Below are 15,729 nucleotides of genomic sequence, written 5' to 3'. Positions count from 1 at the left end.
GACCAACCCAAATCTGACTTCAAGCCAAAATGCCCAAAATTGAACCCATGCTCTAAAGTTTACCAAACCAAATCAAATTGACCAAACCAAATCGACCACAACTACCCTTTAGACCCTAATGATCAGGCTAGACCCACCTAGCCCACCCTACATGAGCCATGGACCAATGGTCCCTTTATTTAAAGGATCTCTTCACATATTGGTGTTAAATCAAGATACAGTTGTCATCAACCTTAACCATTAAGGGTTAATCATCATTAGCTTCCCTAAGGCTTTTATGACTCCTCTGGCCACCACCCATAACCTTATCGGCTAGCGTAGTTGCCAAAAAACCCTAAAACTAAGAGTCACCTTGTTTTAAACTAAACTCATTCCCATCTAAGCTGGCTCATCTCAATTGATTACTTGCCTCTTTCCCCTTCCACCTAAGAAACAAAACTCACCCACTAGCTTGGACAATTCAACCTTAAATTCCCCTTTATTTAAACTCCCTCTCCCATGGCTAAGAAAAGAGATCACCATTTACCTTGGGGAGACTCTGTCCAACTTCTTCTAGGGGCTCTTCAAGAACTTCTAAGCTCAAGCCTGCCATTTTGCTCCTCTGAATCCCTTTGTGAGAGCTCAATTTTGAGTTCAAAATCTAGGGATTTTCTGCCATTCAATCCAAACACCACCAAACTTCAAATTTATTCTTCCTTTAGCTTCTCTGAGCTAAACGAAGAAGTTTGCCATCAAAACCTTCTTATCTCAAGCACTCTAACCCACATGTAGACCAACGCTGCTCCACCTTTTCACTGAACTTATGCTTGGATCATTCACCAGAGGAAAACAACACATCTAGGAGGTTTGTTGGACTCCACTGAAGCTTCCACAAGCACCCAATTGAGGCCTCACCTCTTGGGCAAAGGTATAAATCGTTAACCCTAATTTTGAGCTCGGTTTCACCAATTGTGAAAAGAAGTTTGATTTCATAGCATTGTAACCATAAAGATGTGTTCGTCTTGAGTAGTTGAAGGTGTAAGAACAAACCCCATGTGATTTGGTTGCGTATCAAGAGAGATCTTAGGGGTTAAAGTTTAACAGTTCATGGGTTATGGCCATTGGGTACAATGACCCACAGCCATTTGATCGTGCGTGTATCAGATAGACAGAACAGATCGTGTCGGACAAATGGACAAAAAGGTAAAGCCGGGATGTGTGGCACCTGAGTCAAGTGGCGGCGTCAAATGGCGGAGCGCTCGTGGAAAGTTCGGGGAGGATGAGGATGACGCAACACTGATTGGGTTAAGTAGGAAAATAGGATTTAAATGAATTTAATAAATACCAGAACTTAAAAAATCCATATATTTGCATAGAAAATTCAAAAAAAAAATAAAAATACTCACTTGCTCAATGGATAGAGGAGAATAATGTAGATCAAAAGTAAAATTTATTTGATGAGTTTATGATTTTTAATTAATTAAATAGTCTTTGAGGTGTTTTAATTAAAATTGGTTAAATATTATTCATCAAAGCTTGAAACTTTGGGGGTTCATTCCTCATGATAGAGGGGATGTTATCTGATTTTTCCAAGGTCAAAGAGCATCCCTATACATGTAACCCTAATTTCCAAGCTTGGATGGCTAGTTTGGCTTAAAATTATGAGATGAAATTTAGTAAGTTCTCTATGATCAGAGAAGCTTTGGAAAAATGTTATGATAGTTTAGATAATTTTAAATATTTTTATAGCTAGCTAAATGCCTAAAAATTGTATTAATTTATTTAAATTAAATATTATTTAAGAATTAAGTAAATCAATTCCACATTATGTAGAAAAATCACGCTCACTCACTCTAAAAATTTGAAATTTGTTTGATTAAGTTTAAGTACTAAAGTTGATTTTCTAAGAAAAATTATATTTTTATACAAAAATAATTAAATTAAATTAAATATACTTAGAAAAATTATTAAAAGTGGTTTTATGAGTTCCTTGTGATCAGGAGCAATTAGGAAAAATAAAAATTATTTTTGAGAAAATATTTTGTTTCTAAGCTATATTTTAATTTAAAAATAATTAAAAAAATTAAAAATTTTAAAAGGAAATATGAAAATAGTCTAAAGTGTGCCTAATTGTTTCATAATCACTTAGGACTCATTAGAATATTTTTCTTAGTTTTTCTAAATTATTAATAAATTTTTAAAAGTCTAAAATATATTTTCCTTGTTTTTTTATTAAAATAGTTATAATAAATGAAATATAAATCATAAAAATATGAAATTTATTTCTTTGAATTCCTTGAACTTAAGGAGATTTAATAAAAATATAAAAGGTAATTTTTAAAATTAAAATATATTTTATATTTAAATAATCAGTAAAAAATCATTAAATAATTATAATAATTAAAACATAATTTTAAAAAAATTATGGAATTTTGTCCAAGTGTTCCTCTGACCTGGGTGAACCTCTAATAATTATCTCATGACCAAAAATCTTATTTTGATTAATTACATGAATTAATATTGAAAATCCTATTTTTGAATTAAAATAATTTTATAAATCAAATAAAAAATCTAAAAGACCACATCATCTCCTCTAATATTTTAATTAACTAATGATTGAGTCTCCATGGAAATTTCAAGGTCACTTGAGTTTCATTTAAAAAGTTATAGGATAGAGAGCCTAGTGGCAAAATGTTAATTTTGGATTTTTAATGCCTTAATTTAATTTTAAAATTAATCAAAGGGTAAATGGGTAATATTTATTATAATAAAGTCTTTTGGGTGTTTGAAATATGAAGAGCTAAGAGGTAGAAACCAATTGCCATCCTTTTCATGATAAGAGTAGAATTATAATTTTAATAATTTTCATGATTTGGAAGATAATTCAATTAAGATGATCCTAAAGTATTGAGCTTAAGTTATTAAGATAATAATCCACTCATTTAAAGCCCACTAATTGATGATTGGATGCTGAGTCTGATATTAATGAGAATTAGGACTTCTTTTTACTTAATATTTAATTATTATAAAATTACTTAAAAAAAATAATATTAAAATCAAGAGGGCCTAATAGTGAATTAGATTTGATATGTAAGAATTTTCTTGATTGGGATTAGAAAAGATGGACTTAATTAATTGATAAACACTTTCAAACGGTTTAGGCCCTACTATAACTTCTGACATTAAAGTCTTTACTGACTTTGGACTTTCCCTTTGGGGTACCCATTCATATAACTGTCAAATAAAAGGTTAAGTGACTATCTAAATTCCTTCATTTCTTAGGATAGTTGAAATATCAAGGTTCACTGAGCACAGAGATAATTAAATTTTGAGATGATTAATGGAATAAGATAATAAGTTCAAAATGAACTCAGAATGTTTTGAGTGATTTTAAAAGTTGTTCAAGGTCATGTCCCAAACATTTTAAGATCTCTTGGATATTATATTTTTGATCTAGGAAATCATCCGCTAAGATCTTTAAGGACTTGTCGAGTCATGACTTGTGTTTGTTAGATACACCTTCAACTATTCTGACTTTTCCTATTTTATTTAATTTCCTGCAAATAGATATAAATGTTGCAAAAGCTAAAATCTTTCAACGAGAATGCCGAAAAGATGACAGGCACTCATTTACAGTTATTTATTATTGCTGTAAAATATTATAACTTCTTGATTATGCATTTTACTTTACTTGCAAAAAAATCAAAACCATTTTTAAAAATTAATCGATATTTTCAAAAAACTAAAACAAACTCTTTCAAAGGTAACCATAAATCCTTTGAAATATCACTAAACTTAAAACATCCTTTTGAATTTACGGGAGTCCCTCGGATGAGGTAACCCGCGGTTGCTAATGAAATCTTCCCAGTTTAAATAAGTGTAACAACTTGTTTAAGCTAAATAAATTGAAAAGAAAACAGTAGTACCATAATGAGGGGATTGTGGGATCCTATCCGATATTGTTCTAATCAACTTTAACCCCCTCATAACCTTACAACATATGGTAAAACCTTTTTGACCTTTAAGACTGCTACTTTGTCGAGGAGCTTGGAGCTAACTTCATGAGCAGCAATCCACAATAGCAATCTACAATAGCATGAGGATCTACAATAACATGAGGATCTACAACAACATATCTTACTTTAGAATTAAATAAATAAGCAATAGAACTTTGAGGTTGTCTTCCCAGTGCAACGTAAATCCTCGCTTTATCTTTAGGCCTTTGTATAGCTCTATAGCTCTGCTATATTTGTATAGCTCTGCTATATAATTTAAGCCCTAACTTGCCTTAGGCTCTGAGGTTGTCATTTGTTACGACATAAATCCCTATATCTTCCAGGCTATTTGTATGACAGTGTCATGCAAATGTAAGCCCTAATTAAGAAAATTGGCAGGATGTAATATTTAAATAATTTTTCTTCTCAAAACTAAAGCGAAACCATAGGATAGCTTAGGAAGTCATCGGGGTTCTTCTCAAGGTCTGTGATAACCTCTAGTTCCTCTTCCTTTAGATTTCATAACAATGTTCCAAATTTAAGTCATTTTCCTTTGACACTCCTTTGGTTTAATCTTTTGAAAATCCCTAGCCCTTGAAATTCTTGAAAACAGTATTCCCTGATCTAAATCAAGAGTTTTCTTAGGTGACTTCAGTTATCTAAGATTTAATTAAATATAGTGGTTTGCCCTTATAGGAAACTTTAAGAACTCAGCTTAATATAAACCCTATTTAATTTATTTTATATTAAATATGGGAACTTGTCAGTCAACATAAAAATGGGTTTTCGCATACTTTAACGGATTTTATAAATTCCTTAGTTTATTTAATCGAGCATCACTAGCAAGTAATGTATCTATCTTTCGAGATAGATATATTATTTGTGGTGTTGTGCTCGATCATTTAAACTATTGCAAATATGAGAACGGTTTGGTCTCGTATTTTTAAAACTTAAAATAATACTTTTTCAAAATTATATATATTATATGCTAGAAATCTCATTGAAAGAGATATCACCTTGCCTGAAATTAATAGAGTGTGGATAGGCTCTGAACAGGATGACTTTTGGCAGGAGGTAATCCTTGAGCAAAGGCCTTATTATTATCAACATTGCAAGATGTTTGGGAACACTAGGGATAGGTGCTATAGGCTACACCCTCCAGTGAAAAGGAAACAGTCTTCTTTGAAGGAAATTGCCCCCATTCAACTTCCTGGGGTTAATGAGGATGGCTTACAGGATGAGGCTCAGAACTCTCCAACCTCCTTTATTTCTATTACTCCTCCTCCTCCTAAGGAAGTGCTAAGAGAGGAACCCAATATCATTACTATAATTTCCCCCACAGTTCATTCCTTTGAGGAGAGGCTACAGGATCCAATTCAGGAACAACAATTGCATCATGTGATTGAAGGAGAAAAGGTTACTAATTTGAACCACCTTTGGGGGAGTATTGAGTTATGCAGACCTCTAAGAGAAAGAAAAAACAAACCACAAAATCTCAAAGATTACAAAGAGAGGCAGCTTCCATTGGCAATATTCTGAAGGTTAGATCATCTCCTGGACCCTCTAAAGGGAGAACCAGATCCAGATCACAACCTTCACCCCATCTTTACCCTCAAAATGCTTAAAATCTCTCTGGTTTGGTTATTGACCTCTATTCACTTTATGTCTTTCAGAAGACCTTTAATTTTTTTTCCTTAACTTCAGTTATTATATGTTGAGAATGGTTTCTATGGCCTTTGGGTGATAGCAGACTCTTATCAACATTTATATACTCTATATCTAAGAAGATATGGAAGATTGTCTACTCCTTTGCCTCTATTCCTTTGCCTTTGATTCAAAAGTCACTAGTCTATTTTTTGGTTTGTTGTGACAACAATAATAATTTGAGAAAGGGTCTTTTTGGTCTTTGGGTGTTGGTAGAGTTCTTTATGCTCTCTACCAACTTTCTTGAAAGATATGGGAGTCCTTTTATTTCCTTCATATGTCTCATGTCAGCAGATCACTGGTCATTTTTCTGGATTGTTTGGATAGCAGTCCTTGGGTTTCCATTTCCTTTCAGATGATTAATTTGATGTGTTGGAACATCAGGGGGATTTTTTATCATAAATCTTTGATCAGAATTAGACAGTTGGTAAGGAAGCACAGGTTATTATTGTGTGTTACTATTCTTGAACCTTTGGTTCAATGCACTCCTTGCAGATTTAGAAAACACTTCCCAAGTTTCAACTGTAATTACAATATTAATAACAAAATTTGGTTTTTCTATAGGAGTAACCTGAATGTTCAGATCTTGAATGACCAACCTCAATTTCTTCATATCCAGCTTATATGGGATTTTCTACATGTTCAGACTACATTCATTTATGTTGGGAGTTCTGCAAATGATAAAGCTATATTATGGCAACAAATCGAGCATCTCAAATCCTATATTAATGGACCTTGGATCATTGGTGGAGACTTTAACAGTATAGCTAGATTGAATGAAAAATCCTATGGACATTACACAAATGTTACTCTTTAATCAGAACATCAGGAACACTGCCCTTGCTGAGCTTCCTCATCAGGGACCTCTGGACACTTGGAGAAGAGGAAAACTTTTTGAAAGAATTGATAGATTCCTGGTTAATCAAGCTTGGCTGGATACCAACTTTATGACTACAATTTCCCATCTTCCTTACACATGTTCTGATCATAGGCCTTTGCTTATTTCTATATCCCCTAATATTGTTGCTCCCTTACCAAGGTTCAGATTCTTTAATGTTTGGGTTGAACATCCTGAATTCCTCTCCTTTATTAAGTCTGTTTGGGTACATGTTTCCTCCTTCCCTCCTTGGATTAAACTATGGTAAATTCAAAAAAAAAGTTGCTAAATTGCTGAAAGCCTGGAATTGGAATTGCTTTGGCAACTTTACAGCAAAAGTGGAAGAGGTTGAAGCTGCTGTGAAACAAACTAAATTAAACATTCAAATGGGGCTCTCTGATGAACAGAACCTGATATTAGCTAATGTAAATCTGCTTCAAGCTATTCATTGGGAGGAAGAGTTCTATAAACAGAAGGTTGCCATCAAAAAATTTGTTGATGGGGATAGGAATACAAAGTTTGACCATGCCTGTATTAAACAAAGAAGACATTCCAACACCATCCTGAAGATTAAAAATCACAATGGCATTTGGGTCCAAGGTACTGATCTAATTCACAGAGATGCTATTGATCACTTTCAAAACCTTTTATCTGAACCCCATAAGGCTACTCTCCTGAACTTTGACCCTAACTTACTTAATGACAAATTCTCTGATATTCACTGCTTGGATTTAACATTTATTCCTACTGAGGAAGAAATTTGGAAAGCTTTATGTTCTATTGATGGTGACAAGGTGGCTGGTGCAGATGGTTTTACTTCTACTTTCTACATAAAACTTGGGAGGTGATTAAATTTGATGTTGTGGAAGCTGTCCAAGCCTTCTTCAGAGGGGAGGATATGCCACATTACTTTGCTCAATCCACCATTACTTTAATCCCAAAGGGAGACCATAAATCTAATTGGGATCATTTTAGACCCATCTCTCTCACCACTGTGCTGTCTAAACTTATTAGCAAGCTTTTGGTTTTTAGATTAAAACCACATTTATATTGGATGATCTCTACTAATCAGTCTGCTTTTGTTACAGGAAGACAAATTACTGATAATGTGTTACTTACGTAGGAACTCTTGCTAGATATTGACAAGCCTTGCAGAGGGGGTAATCTTATATATAAGTTGGACATCTCTAAAGCTTATGACACTATCAATTGGAATTTTATCTTGGAGGTTCTTAAAGCTAGGGGGTTTCAAAATTCCTTCTGCCAAATCATCCCCAGGTGGCTCAACAATAATTATTATACCATTCTTATTAATGGGAATTCTCAAGGGCATTTCCAAGCTACGAGGGGAATTAAACAAGATGACCCCCTTTCTCCTTACATTTTCAATTTGGCTATGGATTACTTATCTAGGCTTCTTAACCATAATTTTTCTGAAAGAGAATATCTCGAATTTTCTAATAAAGCAATTTTTTCCATAAGTCATCTATGTTATGTTGATGACTTCATACTATTTTCTAAGGCCTCAAAACCAGCAGTGAAGAAGGTGGTTAATCTGCTGAACTTGTTCCAACAGATCTCTGGTCTCTCTCTGAATTCAAAGAAATGTCAACTTATATTTAGCAATAAGCTAAATCCTGCTACCAAAAACTGGATTAAAGATTTCACTGGTTTTAAATCTACTACCAGCCCCTTGGTTTATCTTGGGGTACAGTTAATTAAAGGAAGGAAGAAGCAAACTCAATTTGATGAGGTGGTTTCTAAAATTTCCAAACAAATCTCTTGTTGGACTAATTCCTTTTTGTCACAGGGGGGAAGGTTAACCTTAATTAAAAGTATACTGGCTTCTTTTCCTATGTATATTTTGCAAATGATGAAAATGAAAGGAGGTATACAGAAAACTCTAGAGGTGATGTTGAATAAATTCTTGTGGGAAGACAATCATAAACAAGCTCACTGGTTTAGTTGGTAAAGCTTTGTCTGCCTCTAACTGCAGGGGGGCTTGGCATGAAATCCTTCCAACAGCTCCATGAAATCTTCTATTGTAAACTTTGGATTAAATTTAGAGAATAGAAATCTTTGTGGGCTAACTATATGAAGTTAAAACATTGCAAACACTCCCATCCATCAATTACCTGTAGAAAATCTGGGGATTCTAGAATTTGGACTGAGCTCTTGCATATTAGGTGTGTGGCTGAAGACCTTTTTATTTGAGATGTGGGACAAGGAAAAGTTGATTTTTGGTTAGATAATTGGCTTTTGGAGGGTAAATTGGAACCATCAACCTCTCTGGACTCAGCTATCAACACCCCTATTCATCTTTGTTGGAATAATCATCTTTGGAATAGAGACATGTTGGCTTCTATGGTGAATCCTGAACAAGTGTTTCAAATTCTTAAGGCCCCAATTAATCCATTGAAACCAGATAGAATTGTGACTAAAAATCCTTCTCATACTTCTTTTACCAAATTTGCATACTCCCAATTAAACAATTGGCACGATAAGGATTGGGGTAATGCCATGTGGGTGAAATACCTCAGCCCCTCTATGTCTTTCTTCACCTGGAGATGTTTTCATAACATTATTCTCACTGATGATATACTCAAACTCAAGGGTATGAAAGGACCTTCAAGATCTGCTTTCTGTTGCCAACAAGAGGAATCCTTAATCATGTGTTTTTCTCTTGTCCTATTGCTCAAGGGGTTTGGACACAGGTAGCTGCTAATCTTAGTTTTCCTTCCCATTTACTGAATTTTGGAAACTTCCTTGACTGCTGGAAAATTTGGAAAGGGAACCATGCTGAAATGATCCCCTTTATTACTACATGGTTCATTTGGATGGCAAGGAATAATAATAAATATGAGGAAAAAATCCAAAGTGCTACACAAATTGCTACCAACTGCTTGGCATATACTCTTAAGATGATCAATCTCATGGAGTATAAGATTAAAATTCCTGGGTGTTCCCAAATCCTCAATACCCAAGTTTCTACTGCCATACCAAAATTTCAGCTATTCCATTGGAGGAAACCTTCTTATCCTTGGATCAAAATCAACACTGATGGGAGTTATAAAAGACACACTGCTGGAATTGGAGAGATTTTCAGAAATAATGTTGGGGTTTGCCTACTGTGTTTCCAATTTCCTACTGTTGCTCTAAATGCTTTGCAGGCTGAAGCCTTAGCTGTGGTATGGGCCCTTCAAATAGTTGTTGTTATGGGATGGAACCAACTAATTGTGGAAATGGACTCATTATGGCTATTCCAGCTTTTAAAAGATAACATCTCCCCACATTGGTTTCTTATACATGCTGTTAAGAAAATCACTCACATGAAGTTGACTCATAACCTTCAGATTATCTGGAAGCATATTTTCAGGGAGGGTAACAAATGTGCTAATTGGCTTGCACATCAAGGTGCTTTGTCTATGTTGCCAAAAGCATTTACTACCCCTCCTGTGGAGCTGGCTTTGTTGGTTATGGCAGATCTCTCTGATCAGCCTTATATTAGAAGAGGGATGTCCACTGATGTTTATTCTAACCATGTTGTCTAGGGAGGGCTTTTGTTTCCTTAAGTCCTTACTGTTTTGTTATGTTTCATTTCCTTATTCTTTTTAGCCCTATTGTTTGGGGACAGGTGTTTTGATAGGTTACATTGGTATTTTGTTTTCTCTTGGGAGGCCATGCCCCCTTTTAGGTGATCCTTGGTTTGTCTGTGAACCAAGCCCCATATAACTTTGTAACCTTATTTCAGTTTAACATGTAGGGAGTCTCTGTCACTCCTTTTTTAATTAATATATATATATATATATATATATATGGCTGAATCCAGCTTTGCTCTGCTAGGGTTTGTGATCTGATGGCTCCTTCTCGGTGGCGCTGTGATGCTTGATTGTGGAGCTTGGTGTTGTTGATTAAGGGTGAACTTCTTTCTTAACTGGAGGAGTTAAGAAGAGTGTTGTATTTAGAAAGTTTTCGGGCTACTGCAGTCATTCTTTGAGCTACTGTTTCATTGCCTGCTTTTGGTTTGGTGAGCTGTTCCAGTTTGTTTGGGTGGTGTTCTATAAGGTTTTCTCCTATTTTGCTTGGGTTGTGTGTTCTGACACTTTCCCAGGCTTTTGAGTTTTGAAATTGCTATTCCATTGATATCCGGGAGGCTGGGTTCAATGGAGGATTACCGCATTGATGTTGAAATGAATGCTCAATGGACCAAGGCTACATATGTTGGTGTTGTTGGCAAGGGGCAGGACATCCCAAAGTCCTTTGATCACTTAATTTTCCCTTAAGCTCTTCATGATGCTGCTACAGATAAAGGGGCTTGTCCCTATGTTAATCCACTTGGTTTAAAAGATGGTGAACCAACCATTTTATTTACTCTCAGGGAAATTCAATCACTAATAGAAACCATTAAATTTACTTCAATTGGAAAATTCCAATTTGGTCATCCAATAATGGATTATGTTAGGAATTTTTTTGAAGAGCTTAATCTTACTAGAGCTTAGAAGTTGGGTTTGATGGATGGTAGCACCTTCTAATTAAACTCCTTAATGAAAAATACTATGCTAGAATTTTTGCTAAACAATCTCTCCTAATTGCTGAGACTCCTATGAAACTTGTTAAGTGGACTCTTGGTTTTGATCCAAATAATGAGCCTCCAATTGTCCCCATGTGGTTCAAACTGCCTATCTTCCAATTTATTTATATCATCAAAATGTTCTGTTTAATATTTTTCATATTATTGGCTGTCCATTGAAGGTGGATGCTCCAACCTATAATTTGGCTAGACCTGCTGGGGCTAGAGTTCTGGTTGAAAGGGATATAACCCTTCTTGATGTGAAAATGGTTTGGATTGGAACTGAAGAGGATGGATTTTGGTAGAATATTGTGGTGGAACAAAAACCTCTCTATTGTCCTCATTGCAGAATGTTTGGGCATAATTTAGAAAATTGTTATAGACTTCATCCACCCTCTAAAAGAAGGTTGCTGGCCCCCATAAGGAGAGTGTTGCTACTTCTATAGAGGTTGTTTCACATTCTACAATGGAGGTGGGAGGAAGCTTAGGAGAGGTTCATGCCACTAAAATTGTTATCCCACCGCCTGCTTGTACGGGTGAGATGGTTAAACAAACTATTCAGATCAACCCTATAGTTGTTGATGATGATCAGGGTGTCACTCAGAAATTAGCATCTAACTACTATCCTCATTTGGAGGAAGGACAAATGGAGGATATTATTCAAGATGAGAGACAATTGGATATTAACCCACACAAGTTTGATAATCCCACTCTTAACAGCTTAAAAAAGGTGCTCATTGATGAATGACAAGTTCAAAAAAGCAACAAAAAGAAGAAAGGTAGGATGAAGTTAAAACAAAGTTCAATCATTAGATGGGCCTTCCATAAATAAGCAAAATGAAATTTACCCCAGAATTAGAGGAAAAGGGAAAACCTTTTCACAATGATCAACTTTTTGTGTTAGAATATAAGGGGTGTAGCCGACCCCTCCTCTCTCTCAAGAGATTAATTCATCTTGTTAGAACAAATAAAATTTGGTGTTTTACTCTGTTGGAGGCTATGGTCACAAAACACCCTCAAAATATTTTAATAAAATTCCCTAAATTTAATCATTTCGCCAATTTGAATAATAAATTTTGGATATTTGTTAGATCTGAGTTACAATGGTCTGCCCTGCTGAATCACCCTCAATTCCTCCATATCCAATTCTCTATTGGTGCTCAGTTTGGGTATGCCACATTTATATATGATAGCAGCATTGCCAGGAATCAACAAACCCTTTGGCTGGATTTACTGCATATTGGTTAATCTATTGATTCCTTCTGGATTTTTGGGGGAGATTTTAATTGTATCACCTCATTTGCTGAAAGAAGAGGTGGAAGACCGCCTTTACTTTCATCAATGAACAGATTCAATTACTTTATTATTGATGATGCTTTATTTGATTTGGGTTACCAAGGTCCATAATATACTTGGAGAAGGGGTTCCTTGTGGGAAAGGCTAGACAGAATGCTGGGTAATTCCAAATGGCTACAGACTTTTCCTTTCACTATAGTTTCTCATCTTGTAATGGCAGGGTCTGACCACAAGCCTCTCCTTTTTTCCATCCAAAATTCTGCTAGTCCTGGTGGCACTCCCTTTAGATTTCAAAACATGTGGACTCTCCACCTTGATTTCCTCATTGAGACTGAAAAGGTTTGGAGATCAGATGGTAATGGAAACCCTTAGTTGAATCTTTGGCATCTTAAAAAAAAAGTGGCTTCTCATCTAAGAAGTTGGAACTGGGATAAGTTTGGGAATGTTCATGAAAATTTGACAACTGCTCAAGAGGAGGTTTTTAGGTTTGAAGTTAGATTTCAAAGGGGATAGAACTCTGAAGTAGATTTATACAAGGCCAATGAGGCCCTTCTCTCCTAGATTAATTATACTTAAGCTTTTTTTAAACAAAAGGCTGTTATTACAAAATTCATTGAGGGAGACAGAAACACAAATTTTTGTCATACATGTATTAATTTTAGGAGAAAATGTAACATGATTCTATCTATTACTGATTCAGCAAATCAGATTCTAAGTGATGCTGGAGAAATTGCCCAAGATGCAGTCAGCTACTTTCAGAATCTGTTTAATTGCAAGCCACCTTTTAGATCTCCAATTGATATTGATCTCTTCTCTGATTGTCAGGAGTATGTACACAGGTTAGAGCTGACACAAATACCTTTGGAGGTTGAAATCAAAGCTGGTCAAGATTCCATTGATGGACAAAAGTCTGCTGGGCCAGATGGGTTTACAACTACATTTTATAAGGTGTCTTTGTCTTTAATCAAAAGAGAGTTTATTCTTGCAGTGCAGAATTTATTCATGGGCATTGATCCCCCAAGGTATTTTACTTCCTCTATAATCACTTTGATTCCCAAGAATCAAACCAGGAAAAACTGCGGGATTTTAGACCAATCAATTTAACCAATGTAATCTCTAAAGTGATTAGCAAGATTATAGTTTCCAGACTCCACCCCCATCTCCAAAACCTCACCAGTACTAATCAGGTGGCCTTTGTTAAGGGAAGAAATATCATTGAAAATATTTTGTTGGCACAGGAGCTTTTGTTAGATCTGGACAGGAAATGTAGAGAAAGTAATGTTATTTTCAAACTGGATATTAAAAAGGTTTATGACACCATCAATTGGGATTTCATTTTGGAAACTTATCAGCTAGGGGCTTTTCTGTTGAATTCATAAATTTATTGGGAAGATGGCTCAATGGTAATGCACATTCTGTTCTAATCAATGACAAGCATCATGGGTTCTTCACTGCTTCCTGGGGAATTAAACAAGGGGACGCCTTGTCCCCTACAATCTTTATTTTGACTATGGATTATTTTTCAAGGCTTCTAAACAATATGTTTGAAGCCTCTCCTCATTTCTCGTATCTAATGGGGGAGAATCACTCTACTGAAAAGCATCTTGACTGTTATCCCTTCTTATGCCCTCCAAATGTTTACCATGAAGAAAGGTACTCAAGTGCTCTTGGGGAGAATCTTTAACAAGTTCTTGTGAGCTGGACAAAAGAAACAATTTCACTGGCTCTCTTGGCAGAAACTCTGCAAACCTCTTCAAGCTGGAGGTTTTGGTTTTAAGGATTTTTAGCATTTAAGCTTTATCAATCTTTGCAAGTTATGGATCAAATTCAGGGCCCAGGTTTGTCTTTGGGCTAAATATATTATGGGGAAGTATTGCAAGTCTGTACATCCCACTATTGTCACTAAAAATTGGGAGATTCCAGGATTTGGTCTAAACTACTAGATATCAGAAATCAAGCTGAGGAGCCTTTCATTTGGGAACTAGGAGAAGGGCAAATTAATTTTTGGTTGGATAAATGGGTATGGAATGGGGAGAAGCTTGATTGTTCTACCCTAAACCCCAATTATCACTCCCAGGTTAAAGATTATTGGTCTGATGACCAATGGAATTGCAGAATGTTGAACACTATACTCAATAGTGAACAAATTCAGATGGTTAAGAATACTTCCTTCTATACTGATCAAAAGGACAGACTCATTACAAAACAATCTTCTTCACAGAAACTTTCTTTCATTATTTATCAAAAGTTCTTCCATTGACAGCCAGTGAATTGGGGGAAAGACATTTGGGGTAAGTTGTTAACACATTCTTTGTCATTTATCTACTAGAGGTTGTGGCTTTCCTTGCTTCACACTGATGATATCTTAAAAATGAAAGGTCTGAGGGGTCCCTCCTGTTGCTATCTGTGCAAAGCTGAGGAAGCAACTGTAGACCATCTCTTTTTTACTTGTGAATTTTCTCAAAGGAACTGGTCTGGGCTACTTAGACAGCTCAAGATTGATGCTATTAAAGTGTGTTGGGATAAGTTTTCCTTTTGCTGGTGGGACTGGAAAGAAGCTAATCTGTGGGTAATTCCCTGCTTGGTTGCATGGTTTATTTGGATGAGAAAAAATCAAGTTAACTATGAGGACCTTCATTCTTTGGTCAAGTTTGTGGTTTTCAATTGTACCTCTTATATCCAAAAAATTATTCAATACTAACACTTCCCTAATCTCATTAAGAATTGGATGTCAAGTACTAAACTTTAGCAAAGCTTCAAGCCCTCTTTAATTCTTTGGACCCCTCCTTCTCCAAGTTGGTTGAAAGTGAACACAGATGGCAGCTATACTAGGGATGCAGTAGGTTTTGGGAGAGTTTTTAGGAACTCCCAGGGGAAGTGCATTCTATTTTTCTCTTCTCCACCTTGGGCTTCTAATGCATTGGAGACTAAAATGATAGCAATTTTTTGGGCTATCACCTTTTCTTACCATTGCCAGATGGGTCTTTTGATTGTAGAGTCTAAATCCATTACTTGTATCAGAATACTACTTAATGAAGAAGCTCCTCCTTGGTATATTCTCAGGTGGAAAAAAAAATGAAGCATTATTTAAAAAGTTGCAAGGTGAAATTTAAACATACTCCTAGAGAAGGTAATGGTCATGCACATTGGTTGGCTTTCATGGGGAGGAACACTGAACACATTGTGGTAGGAAACTCTCCTCCTTCCCATTTATCTTTTCTTTTACATGGGGATAAGTTGGCTATTCCTTATATTCATGCTATGTAAGAAGGATATATATATATATATATATATATATTTGCAGCTTT

At 35.4% G+C, this 15,729-nt stretch overlaps 1 protein-coding gene across 1 annotated transcript; it reads left to right on the top strand.

The window, feature by feature from the left end:
* The first annotated feature begins 5,090 nt into the window (after positions 1 to 5,090).
* LOC110025631 lies at positions 5,091 to 7,403 on the top strand. Its single transcript, XM_020726211.1, has 3 exons — positions 5,091 to 5,390; positions 6,500 to 6,717; positions 6,773 to 7,403. The coding sequence occupies exons 1-3, from the start codon at positions 5,091 to 5,093 to the stop codon at positions 7,401 to 7,403; spliced, it is 1,149 nt and encodes a 382-aa protein (XP_020581870.1).
* Positions 7,404 to 15,729: the final 8,326 nt, after the last annotated feature.

Source organism: Phalaenopsis equestris, unplaced genomic scaffold (genome assembly GCF_001263595.1).
Source record: "Phalaenopsis equestris unplaced genomic scaffold, ASM126359v1 Scaffold000318, whole genome shotgun sequence".
NCBI lineage: Eukaryota > Viridiplantae > Streptophyta > Magnoliopsida > Asparagales > Orchidaceae > Phalaenopsis > Phalaenopsis equestris.
This window is presented reverse-complemented; position numbering and strand designations above follow the sequence as displayed.

Excerpts from the sequence above, each read along its gene's own strand:
- LOC110025631 (XM_020726211.1), top strand. The coding sequence starts at position 5,091 with ATGTTTGGGAACACTAGGGATAGGTGCTATAGGCTACACCCTCCAGTG. Across the intron at positions 5,391-6,499 it reads ATGTGATTGAAGGAGAAAAG|AACATCAGGAACACTGCCCT; the intron begins GTTACTAATTTG and ends CTCTTTAATCAG. Across the intron at positions 6,718-6,772 it reads ATTGTTGCTCCCTTACCAAG|TCTGTTTGGGTACATGTTTC; the intron begins GTTCAGATTCTT and ends TCCTTTATTAAG.